The following is a 13,464-nucleotide window of genomic DNA, read 5'->3' on the forward strand; positions in this document are numbered from 1 at the left end:
GGCAGATGAAAATCCCTTCATCCTAAGAAAGTGACTGTGGTGTGGTTTTTGGGCCTTATTTTTTTGATGACAAACATGGAACAACTGTCAACGGGGAGCGATACAGGAATATGGTGGTGCAGTTTTTGTTGTAGCCTAAACTGACAAATGTTGACATCAACAATGTGTTTTTCCAACAGGACGGTGAAAGTTGCCACACAGCTCGCCAAACAATGGAATTATTGCAGAAAAATTTCCCAGAAGGGGGTTCTGCCCAGAATGGATGATGTGAACTTGCCACCAAGATCATGTGACCTAACCCCCGTGGATTATTTTCTATGGGGTTATGTAAAATCCAAGGTCTATGAGACTAAGCCACGCACAGTTCGTGACCTGAAACGGAACATCGAACAAACCATTGAGGCTATACCGCTCAATATGTGTGCAGACGTGCTGGCAAATTGGACATTCAGAATCCATTCCACCCACTGAAGCAGAGAACATTTGAATGACATATTGTTCAAAACATAATGCCATTGTTTGCTCTTCAAAATAAAAAATATGTCATTATCACTTGTGGTTTTCATTCTACCTAATTCTAAAGATCTGACGTTCAAATTGTAACGAACCCGTCTCGTCACAAACTGTAAGAGTCGCACCTCTATTTTCATGACCATTCTAAGAATATAAGAATTTGAGATTTATAGAAATTTTAAAGATGAGTTCCACCTATATTTTGGGGAACTTATTTTAGGAATATACTTTTATTAGTTTATTACTTCTCCACCTGTCTTCGCTAGCGTCGCAGACCCTATATAAAGGCCAAAGCCTGGCTGGCAAGTGAGTTAGACTCCGCCTGCGGGCGAGAGAAGGTCTGCTCCGCTACGACGAGATATCAAACACCAAGAATGGACTTCCACTCCGCCTTCGGGCGAGAGAAGGTGCGCTCCGCTAACACGAGAGTCCAAGCACCACAGAGGACTCCGCTTTCGGGCGAGAGAAGATGCGCTCCGCTCCGGCGAGAGACCAAACACCTCAAAAGGAGACTCACTTCGCCACATCCAGCGAGAGACCAAGAGTAGTAAGGGCTCCATCTTCGGATGAGAGATGTTACGCTCCGTCTCAGGACGAGAGAAGTGAACTTGACACAGCCAAGTACACACTCCACCCTCTGGTGAGAGAAGTGACAGATCAGCTTTCTTTTACTTCCTCCCCCACCCCCCACCATCGTCCAACCGCGTGGTAGGAATTTATGTTTCAATAGGTATATTATTTTAGGAGATACTTTAGTAACAGGTTTCAAAAATGTAAACGTTTGGGTCCCTATGTATCTAGGTAAATTATGAATTGACTAAGTTTATCCTTTGTAAAACTCATAACTTCTCTGTGTTTGTTTAAGTTTTTCTTTCTGAACTTTGTCGTTAAATAAAATTTTATATGTTAAAGTCTATCCTGTGCATCGCTCTGGCCAAGCCTTTGGCGCTACCCTTTCATCTGGCAACATACACCCGAACCCTGAGAACAATTAAGAGTCACATGCCCCGACTAGTTAAAAGGTTAGCATTATGGGTAATCTTAAAACGACAGTAGTGTGAGAGAGATCTAAGTCTATGCCTGCCTCTGCCGGACTGGCGCACAGCCGGAAGACGTTTCAAAATTGTTAGACCCTATATTTTGCAGGTTTATCGACCACCGCCAACAAAATAAATTTCACCTATGAACTCACACGTATTGTTGCATAAGATTGTAAAACAAATCTCCGAGTTCAGCCCATAAAATATTGTTCAGAAGTTTGCACCACTGCTACTGTGGATCCAAAATGCGTCCACACAATTCCATTGACAAGCAAGGGCAGTCATGTAGTCCCAAAAGTTTATTGAGACACTCTTGTTTCCATTACCTTTAGATTATGTTACCATTAAATATATGGATTAAATAATTTAATTTCGACAAAAAATGTCATTGGTGGTAGAATTCTGATGATGATGATGATAACCAAAAACTAAATACGTTGACCAAGGCAGATTTTATTTTATTTTAAAACCAAAGCTAAACGTTACGTTTCAACCTTCGAGGAAGACAAGACAGGTTGAAAGACCATAGGGATGATGTACGACTTAAGAGAGAGAGAGAGAGAGAGAGAAATGCGATATTTAAACACACGAGAGAAGCAGGACATTACATAGAGTGGGATGAGGCTTAGCAGATAGGAAGGGAGAAGAGAGTGCTAGTGAGATAAAGGAAGGAAGCCCAGGAAATAGAGAAGAAAGGTGAAGAAGACACAATGAAATGGAATGGGGGAGTGAAGATAAACAAAGAATGGAAGAAGGTGTTGAAACGTAACGTTTAGTTTATGTTTTTAAATAAAATAAATTCTGCCTTGGTCAATATATTTAGTTTTTGGTCATCATGGAAACAAGGCTTAATGGTGTTATCATGATGATGATATACTCATAATTGGTATGAAAGAGGCATATTGTAATACAGAAATGTAATAGAAATGTAAAACACGTGTCTCAATGATTGCATTTAAACGCAAAGGCTACAGTATTGTATTTTATTTTCTTGTTTATATTGATTTTGTGAATTTTCTCTTTGTGTACTGTTAATAGGGTTTAAAATGCTGTTAATAAAACTAAAAATGAAAAACTTGAAACAAATACTTTGAACACAGAAGTACTACGTACTTAAAATATGAAATAATAAAGTCTTCTTCTTGACCTGTTTCTACCTGCTTACTCAAAGCACTCCAAAGTGCCTCATTTCATACGTCACCACACTTGTCACTGCAAGGTCTTGCACAGACTCTTGAGGATGCCCACATGGGAGATTCATGGCGCGCCTGCGTCATGTGATTTTTTTGGGGGGGACAAAATTTTATAGTTTAGCTACCAATTCTATATATCTTCACAAAAAAATTAAAAACTGACTACGTTCGTGTATGGCTGATGAGTGGTTAATGTCTACCTTCATTCAATTCTTTGAGTCTCATATTTTAAAAGTGATGTAAAATTAGAAAGTTAGCAATAAGTTTGCTGCAACAAGTTTGCAACGTTAGAAGTTATTATCATTTATGTAAAATGTTGTTGCTATAATTGTCAAAGTAATATACAATATACAATATACATGTATATATATATATATATATATATATATATATATATATATACATATGTATATATATATATTGTAAACAATACCTAAAGTAAACATATATTTCTTAAATATATCTGTATTATATTTTTCCCCAAATTTTGACGGACCAAAATATTTTGAGTAAATAATTCGGCATAAAGTGGGGAGGGGAGAGTGGGAGAGTGCGTCATAGGCCTTTGGGAGGGGCATCTCTGTGTATAGTTCTATCATTTGGGGGAGCGCGTAATAGACCTTGGGGGGGGGGATGTGCACCCCTACTTGAATTAATGTCATTTTCAGCGTGGTAGTTTTCCAGCCGTCACGTCACATATTATTGAGGCTGAACTGATCAACTGGTGGCCCATCTGATCATTATGAAACGAAAGTAAAAGCTACATCCATTGTACCAGATGGTATACTCTAATGATTATGAAGATATACGGCGTATACCGCTGTATACCATCTCTGAGGAAGGGCTATTCCAAAAACAGGAAAGACGCGGAGCTGATCATGTCAGGGGAAACTGCTTGTCATCTCACCATGATGGATGATTTTCCTTAACCTGACGAGGCACAAACCCACTCAATTTGCGATGGTGACAAATATGAAGGTTCCTTGACGAACAGGATACATTTATTCTCCTGAAGGTGTTACCTTCTCGCAGATGATCATGTTTCACATGGAGCGATATCAGTGGCGTGCCAGGGTACTTTCACAAGGGCGAAGTGATATCACCGTAATTGGAGCTTGGGCTTCTTTAAGTAATGTTTTACAAATGTTCAATGAAGAACGTGTATATACTATTTCTATTAGTTTGTTTCTATTTTTATCTTTCAGTGTAAATTTTACAAAAATAGTGCGGGTGTAGAAACCTTTCGAAGAAACTTGTTGCACAGCTAATTCTGCAATATGACATTTAAAGTTCAAATTAAAAAAAAATTACTAATAAAGCACTAGCACGAAGTAATGAATGAAAAATGTTCGAATTAGATTCACTAGCATGACGTAATGATAAAAAAACGTTCCAATTTAAAGCACTAGCACGACGTAATGATTGAAAAATGTTAGACTTTGAAGTACTAGCATGACCTAATGATGATCAGGGCCTCCCTGATGGCGTAGGGATAACGTCGTCGCTTTGTAATCAAGGGGTCCCGGGTTCGATACCCGGTGGAGGTACATTGCACAGTGATTCGGATCCCACTTTAAACTGTAGATCCAGTCCAGATTAGACTATCTGTTCATAAAGTGGACTTAAAACAACCATTCAATTCAATCCCCGACGCAATGATTGAAACATGTTCGAATTTAAAGGTAGCACCACGTAATGAATGCAAAACATTCGAATTTAAAGCACTAGCACCACGTAATGAATTAAAAACGTTCGAATTTAAAGCACTAGCACCACGTAATGAATTAAAAACGTTCGAAGTTAAAGCACTAGCACCACGTAATGAATTAAATACGTTCGAATTTAAAGCACCACGTAATGAATTAAAAACGTTCGAATTTAAAGCACTAGAACCACGTAATGAATTAAAAACGTTCAAAGTTAAAGCACTAGCACCAAGTAATGAATTAAAAACGTTCGAAGTTAAAGCACTAGCACCACGTAATGAATGAAAAACGTTCGAATTTAAAACATCATCCTCGTAATAAATTTAAAAAAGTTCGAATTTAAAGCACTAGCATCACGTAATGAATTAAAAACGTTCGAAGTTAAAGCACTAGCACCACGTAATGAATTAAAAACGTTCAAAGTTAAAGCACTAGCACCACGTAATGAATGAAAAACGTTCGAATTTAAAACATCATCCTCGTAATAAATTTAAAAAGTTCGAATTTAAAGCACTAGCATCACGTAATGAATTAAAAACGTTCGAAGTTAAAGCACTAGCACCACGTAATGAATTAAAAACCTTCGAAGTTAAAGCACTAGCACCACGTAATGAATGAAAAACGTTCGAATTTAAAACATCATCCTCGTAATAAACTAAAAAAGTTCGAATTTAAAGCACTAGCATCATTAATGAATTAAAAACGTTCGAAGTTAAAGCACTAGCACCACGTAATGAATTAAAAACGTTCAAAGTTAAAGCACTAGCACCACGTAATGAATGAAAAACGTTCGAATTTAAAACATCATCCTCGTAATAAAGTTCGAATTTAAAGCACTAGCATCACGTAATGAATTAAAAACGTTCGAAGTTAAAGCATTAGCACCACGTAATGAATTAAAAACGTTCGAATTTAAAGCACTAGCACCACGTAATGAATTCAAAACGTTCGAAGTTAAAGCACTAGCACCACGTAATGAATTAAAAACGTTCGAATTTAAAGCACCACGTAATGAATTAAAAACGTTCGAATTTAAAGCACTAGCACCACGTACGTAATGAATTAAAAACGTTCGAATTTAAAGCACCACGTAATGAATTAAAAACGTTCAAATTTAAAGCACTAGCACCACGTAATGAATTAAAAACGTTCGAATTTAAAGCACTAGCACCACGTAATAAATTAAAAACGTTCGAATTTAAAGCACTAGCATCACGTAATGAATACAAAGCGTTCCAATTTAAAGTACTAGCATCACGTAATGAATGCAAAGCGTTCGAATTTAAAGCTCTAGCACCACGTAATGAAAAACTTTCGAGTGTAAGGCACAAGCACGACGTAATGATTGAAGCACGTTATAATTTGAAGCACTAGCATGACGTAATGATTGAAACACGTAAGGCTTTGAAGCACTAGCATGACATAATGAATTAAAAACTTCCAAATCTAAACCAGTGGGACAAAATAATAAATGAAAAAATTCCAAATGTGAAACAATGCGATCAAATAATGAGTAAATGAAAACTTTCGAATTTGAGTCACTAGGACAAAATATTGTCGCAGTTTCACTTAGTTTTGAATGAGTGAACTCATACACCTTACTTGTAATTACTTTCATTTTGCAAACTAGCTGTAATTCTGTTACGTTAAGAAATAACTTAGGAGACTTATGTACACATAAAATACTATTTACCTTGCTCTTAAGACGGGATTATCCAGCAGGTGGTCGATGCTCGAAATCCCGTCCCCCTTGGGCCTACAGTCTCTGACGTGGAGGGCAGCGGAACACAGGGAGAAGGCGTCGAAGTAGCTGTAAGAGAGAATCGAAATTAAGCATTAAATGAACCAGTTTCATTGTATATTATATTATACAGGGTGTTTCAAAAATACTTTTACAAACTTTGAGGACTGGTTCCTCAAACCAAAATAAAGAAAAAAGTTCATATAAACATATGTCCGAAAATGCTTAGTTTCACAGTTATTAATGAAAGTTTACGTTCAACGCATTTCAAGGTACAATCCACCATTTGCCCTTGCAAATTAGAAGAAGCATGTGGTTTATGCATAATGGGGCTCCAGCACCAGTCGCATTGTTCGAGATGCACTGGCTGATATCTACCATGACAAACGGATAGGTAGAGGAGGACCAGTTCCATATCCTGCACGTTCCTCCGAACTCAATCCTTTGGATTTCTATCTGTGGGGCCACCTAAGACAATTGATTTATGCAGTTGACATTCCTAATGCAGAGACACTTCATCAACGTGTCATGGAAGCCTGCAAAATTGCTCGACATCGTGTGGGAGTGTGTGAAAAGGTGTGTTGGTCAATAATCCGACGCGTGCATGCGTGTGTGGAAGCAAGAGGAGGCCATTTTGAACATTTATTATGAGTTTTTGAGTAATGCCACTTTCAACACTTGCTAAAAAGCTGAGAATGTCTAACAGATGTTTCATTATGTTCTTTCATTAATAACTGAGAAACTAAGGATTTTCGGACATATGTTTATATGCACTTTTTTCTTGTTTTGGTTTGAAGAACCAGCCCTCAAACTTTGTAAAAGTATTTTTGAAACACTCTGTATATATTATACGTACAAAAGGAGCGACAAAAACAAGCTACACTATTAGTAATCCGTTTCGACGAAGTAATGAATGAAATACATCCAAATTTGAAGAACTGGGACGAAATCATGAATCAATGACTGAAAACATTTAAATTTCAAGCACTAGAACATAGTAATGAATCATAAACTTACAAATTTGAAACACTAGGACAAAGTATTGAGTGAAAAACGTTCGAATTTGAAACACTGGGACGAAATGATGAATGAATGAAGAAATTTCAAATTCGAAGCCCTAAGAAGACGTAATGAATGATAAACTTCCAAATTGGAAGCACTGGGACGACGTAATGAATTAAATGTATTCGAATTTGTAGCATTGGAACTAAATAAGGAATAAATGAAAAACTACCGATTTTAAAGCACTAAAACGACGTAAAGAGTGGAAAACCTCCAAATTTGAAACATTGTAACCAGGTAACGAATGAATAATGAATTTGTAACGACCGCCATGTTAGGCAGATTTCAGTTGTATATTGGCATTTATTTTATTTATTTATACTTAATTGTTTTCATAATTCATATATATATATTTACGTTTTATCTTATATTATTCGCGTATTTTTGCAACATTTATTCAGAATTTATAGGCTAATAATTATCCCAAATAATATATTCATTGTTTTTCAAGCACAAGTTAAATACATTTCTTCTTAATATCTATTTTTGTTCAACAATGTACAAGATTGAAGTAATTTGTCTGCGTTATAAACTAAATCTTTATTTAATCATTTTTTTATGTGCAATGGCAAATGTGATTTATTTCATAAAATCAGTTTAGTTATTTCTATATAGTTTAATATTGTAATATTATAGCAAAGTATTTCCCTCGTTTTCAATAAAATATCGTATTCCTATTGGCTGTTTATATTAGGAGTGGGGGAACCACGCTTCGTGTTCTTGGCGATGTAAAAACTTCCACGTTGGCATTTTTAATTGTTGCCAACCTGAACTTTAGCTTACTATCGCTAATTAACATTGATGTGTTATATAAATTATCAGTTTTTCTTGTGCTATTTTATGTTATGAGTTTGTATTGTAAGTTAGAACAATCTGTTATGCTGCGCCTCGCGCTTGAGGTAGCAGTTGAGGTCTTGCTATTAACGGTGAAGGCGGTGCGCGGATTCTGTCGTGATAAATAAGTTACTCATCACTGCCTACAAGCGAGCAGGACCCCAACACATTATATTTTTGGCTTGTGCGAATCAGTATGTACGCGCGCGATTCGTGATTAAAGATTTTGGATATTTTTAATATAAAGTATTTGGAATTTTATTTACTGTCACGTGTCGCAATTCGGTGGTTACCTTCCTGGAGGAAGGGCGGATCGTCTTAATCCCGATCCCTGGGTGAGAACTGGTGCTCCCAACTGACCAGCCGGAGCAAGGAGTGGTGGCACGTTGCAAATTAAAAACGTTCAAATATACAGCACTGGGGAGATGTAATTGATGAAAATGGTTCGAATTTGTAGCAATGGGAAGTGAGAAATGAAAATTGCAAAAGTGGCAGAACGGATAATTGGAAGAGGAAACGTAATGAATGACAAACCGTGTTGTCAGTGAACAGCAAAGAACTCGTCTATATTTTTTGTAATGTGGCATTTTACTGTACTAGGTAAAGAGGATTTAATTTGCATGGCTTTAGCAAATTCTAATTAATACCAGCAGCTTTCATTCCTCTCGTCGTTCGTTGTGGATAACTTAATGCTAATAGAGAGGTTTGTAGTTTCAAGTAACAAAGCTTCAAGCAAAGGAAGACAAAGCTAATTATAGCTTGTGAATTAAGGCTGCAGAAAGCTTATATATGGATAATGAGCTTATAGGAGGATGTAATGAACCCTGAATGGAGAGAGCTACTACGAAAAAAGAAAATGCCTCTGAAGAGGATAGAACACAGCATTTGTTGCATAAACTACATAAGAAACTTTATGCATATCATTATATTTTAACAATATTATTTTCTTTTCAAAACAGCCTTGTCCTCATTATGGTAGGATTTTTTTATTCAGAATGTTATACAAAGGGAGAAATTCGAATTCAAGAATAAGAATGTCTCGTGTGTTTGCGACAGTTCGTAACAGAACTGGCTACCTAGGTAACATTGCAATCACAAAACTGAAAGTTGTTTCGAATTGCAAGTAAGAAGGAATTCTATTTCGCTTCACTGAAGGAGTCTTCCTGACTCTGGCAATGAAATAGAACATGTTTAAGGATCAATTAAGGAGAGCTCATTACTGCTGAAATCAATGAAACTCTAAGGTCATCAAGATATGTAAACGACAACATGAAAGGGAGATGTGAATGAATTCTGCAATCAAGTGATTAAAGTCCTTGCTAACATTATCTGTATAGTTTTGTTTTCATTCAAAGTTATGGAAATGGAAATTTCCACTAGGAAATGAAATACGTTTTTAAATTTAACTTTACGGACAAAATTGAGATGTGCGAAATATCTTGACGATATTTAGCATCGCTTTTCTGCTACTTTGGGTTAATCGCGACGGTGATGAAGAATGAAGATATGATGAAATTGGTGAAAGGTAGTTTGACTGTGCCGAACAATCTTCATCATGTGATTATACATCTTATAAAAATAGATTAGAGCAAATTCATAAAATATTTCTACGGTACTTATACTATAAGAAGAATCAGGTATCTGCTTACGCCATGAAATTATCTTATAAGTATTTTTTGAAAGAGTTTTGTTACGTAAGCCTCAGTAGTAGGAGAGAATTAGCGCAACAAATATTTCTTTACAAAACAGTAAATGGAATTCTGGATAATAGTAACTTTCTTCATCAGTTTAAATTTAATTCTAGAAAATCTAATCTTCGGATGCGACACCTTTTCCTCTGTGATATTCCGAGAACAGAAAAATACAAATCATCACCTTTATTCAGAATCTGTTCTGCATATAATAATATCTATACAACGCATGGAAATTGGGATTTCAGTCTGCCACTTTCCTTGTATCTAAAAACATTAAAACCAATTTTTGAAACAGACTACATATGCATACATGATATATATGAATCCATTCTATTGTGCATTATTTTCCATTATTCGGAAATTATTCACCTATTTTCCTTTCTCTTCTCTTGTATCTATGGTGACTATGTATGTCATATACATGCTTATTATTTTTTATAATTTTTTTCCGTTCCATACTACGTGAAGGCTATGTTCTGAACAATGATTATATGTGTATAAGGCTGGATATATGTTCCTTTCCTGCAGTACTTGACTTAATATGTTGTGTGTATAAATGCGTTTGTGTGTGTGTATGTCTTTATATGTATTATTTGTATGTAGTATTTGAATATAATATATGTAAGCTTTCCTGTAATTGGAGATTCTCTCTGTTGGAGGCAAATGAATAAATAAATAATGAATGATGCACATACAGATATTAAGAAAAACTAAATATACTGACCAAGACAGTATTTTTTTTTATTATAAAACATAAACTAAACGTAACGTTTCAGCCTTCTAGCAAGGTCTTCTTCAGACTCTGCACCAAGTACAAATGTAACAAGATACAAAAACAAGACGATATATATACACAAACATTACTCCCCTCCAGACTATTAGAAAGTTGTTCTGGAACATTCTAGCAGATGACTTTCCCTTGTCAACTGTACTTTCACCTAAAAGGCTAAAAATATTTACTTCCCTCTAGAATGTGGTTGGACTCTTTATCTCACGCTCTATTTCCTTCATTCTTCTTCCTTCTTCTATCCTCTTTCTCTCTTGTCCTTTCCACTCTTTCTAACACCTTCTTCCATTCTTTGTTATTTTCAGTCCCCCATTCCAGTTCATTGTGTCTTCTTCACCCTTCTTCTCTATTTCCTTGGACTCCTTCCATTTTCTCACAAGTATTCTCTTCTCCCTTCCTATCTGCTTAGCCTCATCCCACTCTATGCTGTTTCAACCTGTGTTTCAGCCTCCTTTTCGTTACTCCTATGTATACACTCTGACATTCTTTACATTTCACTTCGTAGATAATCCCTTCCTCTTCCTCTTCTCTGTTTTCCTTTTCCTTGTTTGCATTCTTTGCTATTCTTAAGATGCTTCTCCCTCCCTTCCTGTAAGTTTTAATTCCCGCTTTCCTAAGCACTTTGCATATCTTTTCTGTGGTCTTCCCCATACTCCTTATTCCAAACATCCTCTCTTTTTCTTTGTCTTTCTCTTTTTCTTTCTCTTCCTCTCTTTATTTCTCTTCCTCTTCTCCCCTGCCACATTTCTTCCTTCTTCTGTTTATGTCCAGGCTATCCTCCTTCTCATAGCCATTCTTTTCCAGCTGTTTCCATAGGCTATTTATTTTGCCTTCTTTTCCATATTCCTTCGTGAATATTTTCTTGATTCTGTCCTCCATATTTTTTTATAAAATTTATTTTTTGTCACCTCACTTACATCACTTCTTTTGTGGCAGAATACCCCTGCTGCACACTTCTTTTGATGGCAAGCGGTTTCAATTTCTTGTCCTCTCTTCCTTTTTATCATTATATCTAGGTAGCTTAACTTATCTTCTTCTTCTATTTCGAGTAACAATAATAGAGTGGGATGAGGCTTAGCAGATAGGAAAGGAGAAGATAATACTAGTGAGAAAATGGAAGGAGGCCAAGGTAATAGAGAAGAAAGGTGAAGAAGACACAATGAACTGGAATGGAGGACTGAAGTTAAACAAAGAATGGAAGAAGGTGTTAGAGAAAGGGAAAGAACAAGTGAGAAAGAGGAGAGAAGAAGGAAGAAGAATGAAGGAAAAAGAGCGTGAGATAAAGAGTCCAAACACATTGTAGATGGAAGTAAATATTTTTAGCCTTTTAGGTGAAAGAACAGTTGACAAGGAAAAGCCATCTGCTAGAATGTTCCAGAACAATTTTCTAATAGTCTGGAGGGGAGTAATGTTTGTGTATATATATCGTCTTGTTTTTGTATCTTGTTACATTTGTACTTGGTGCAGAGTCTGAAGAAGACCTTGCTAGAAGGTTGAAACGTTACGTTTAGTTTATGTTTTATAATAAAATAAATGACTGCCTTGGTCAGCGTATTTAGTTTTTCATATCATGGAAACAAGGCTTAATGGTGCTATAATACAGATATTAAGCTGTTCAGACGATAGTTTTTCATATTTCTTGTTTCTCTCTCATATTTCGCCGTGAATTTTATGCTATTTTTCCGTATTGTAATAACTTCAGTTTTAAAAAGTGCTTTGATTTCGAATTATATTTTTATTTATATGTTCCTTGAATTTACCTTGAGACAGTCTACCTGGCAGATGACACTATCCTGCAAAATTCTGGTCACTAAAAAATGTTTGGAAAATGTGGGCTGATTCTTATCTTCTTTGATATGTTAATTATAAAATATGATCTCCATTTTTCTCTATTATGAAAGGATTTTCCACAAGAGGAATCACAGCTGCAGGGAAAGTGCTCATTTTATGAATATTGGTTAAATATGAATCGTCAAATAAATGTAATCCAACGTACAAAACAGCTGCAAAATATGTTAAATGTCATCTTAGTCTCTAACGTACTCTCTAGCCTTCTTAAACCCAAAGGTTCATGGCTGAAGCAACACAGGACTTCCATCTGCCCTTATCCTGAGCAAGATCTGTGCTCTTTTCATCCCTACAGAATTCCTTTAAGTCCATCTCAACGTTATACCTCCATCTTCGTCTTGGCCTTCCTACTGGTCTCGTACCACCAGGTTTCCCAACAAGAATCCTGTAAACTCTTCTTTCCTCTCCCATTCGTGCCACATGGCCTGCCCACCTAAGTCTTCTTGATTTAATCATTCTAATAATATCTGGACATGAATACAAATTATGTACTTCTAAATTATGTAATCTCCTTGACTCACCTGTGCTGTGTGGTTTTTACGCACACAGCTGCAAAACGGAAAATATTTATGTAAAAGTGTATTTCGGTGTACATGCTCTGCCTAGGTTGCTTTTTGCTCGGTAGTCCGGGAAGCCAACGGTTGGGTTTTCTCAACGGCTTCCCCGTTTGAAAGATAACAATAGGACCGTACTCCGGTGGTTGGGGGCGGGTCAATGTCGGTACTATAAATACCGGTTCCGACTTGTTTAGGTCTCTCATATCTCAGAATCCAAGGCTCGCAGAGACTTCGATACAAGACCCGATGGAGTGTGGTCGTTTTTATGGATATTTAGAAATACACCCAGAGTGAGCGCCGTAGTTTAGTTACCGCTGCGTAATAAACTGCGGGGGAGGGTTAGCGCTATGATAAATAGTGCGCTAGTAGAGTGAAAGTCTTGATAAGTGCAATTCTCTGCGTTATGGGGCAAAAGGCAACCAGGAGCAGTTGATAATGGATTTGTTATGGAAAGATGTATATACGGCGGTGTGTAGAAGTGTAAATAAA

The 13,464-nt window shown here is 36.4% G+C and overlaps 1 protein-coding gene across 1 annotated transcript in view; it reads right to left on the minus strand.

The window, feature by feature from the left end:
- Positions 1-13,464, minus strand: part of LOC146003488 (relaxin receptor 2-like) — a 354,498-nt gene that overhangs the window by 193,612 nt on the left and 147,422 nt on the right. The window contains exon 8 of the mRNA XM_083141779.1: positions 6,146-6,262. Within this exon, the coding sequence (XP_082997905.1) occupies positions 6,146-6,262 (117 nt within the window). The remainder of the gene's footprint in view (positions 1-6,145; positions 6,263-13,464) is intronic.

This window comes from Lepisma saccharinum, chromosome 20 (assembly GCF_977018435.1).
Source record: "Lepisma saccharinum chromosome 20, izLepSacc3.1, whole genome shotgun sequence".
Lineage (NCBI taxonomy): Eukaryota > Metazoa > Arthropoda > Insecta > Zygentoma > Lepismatidae > Lepisma > Lepisma saccharinum.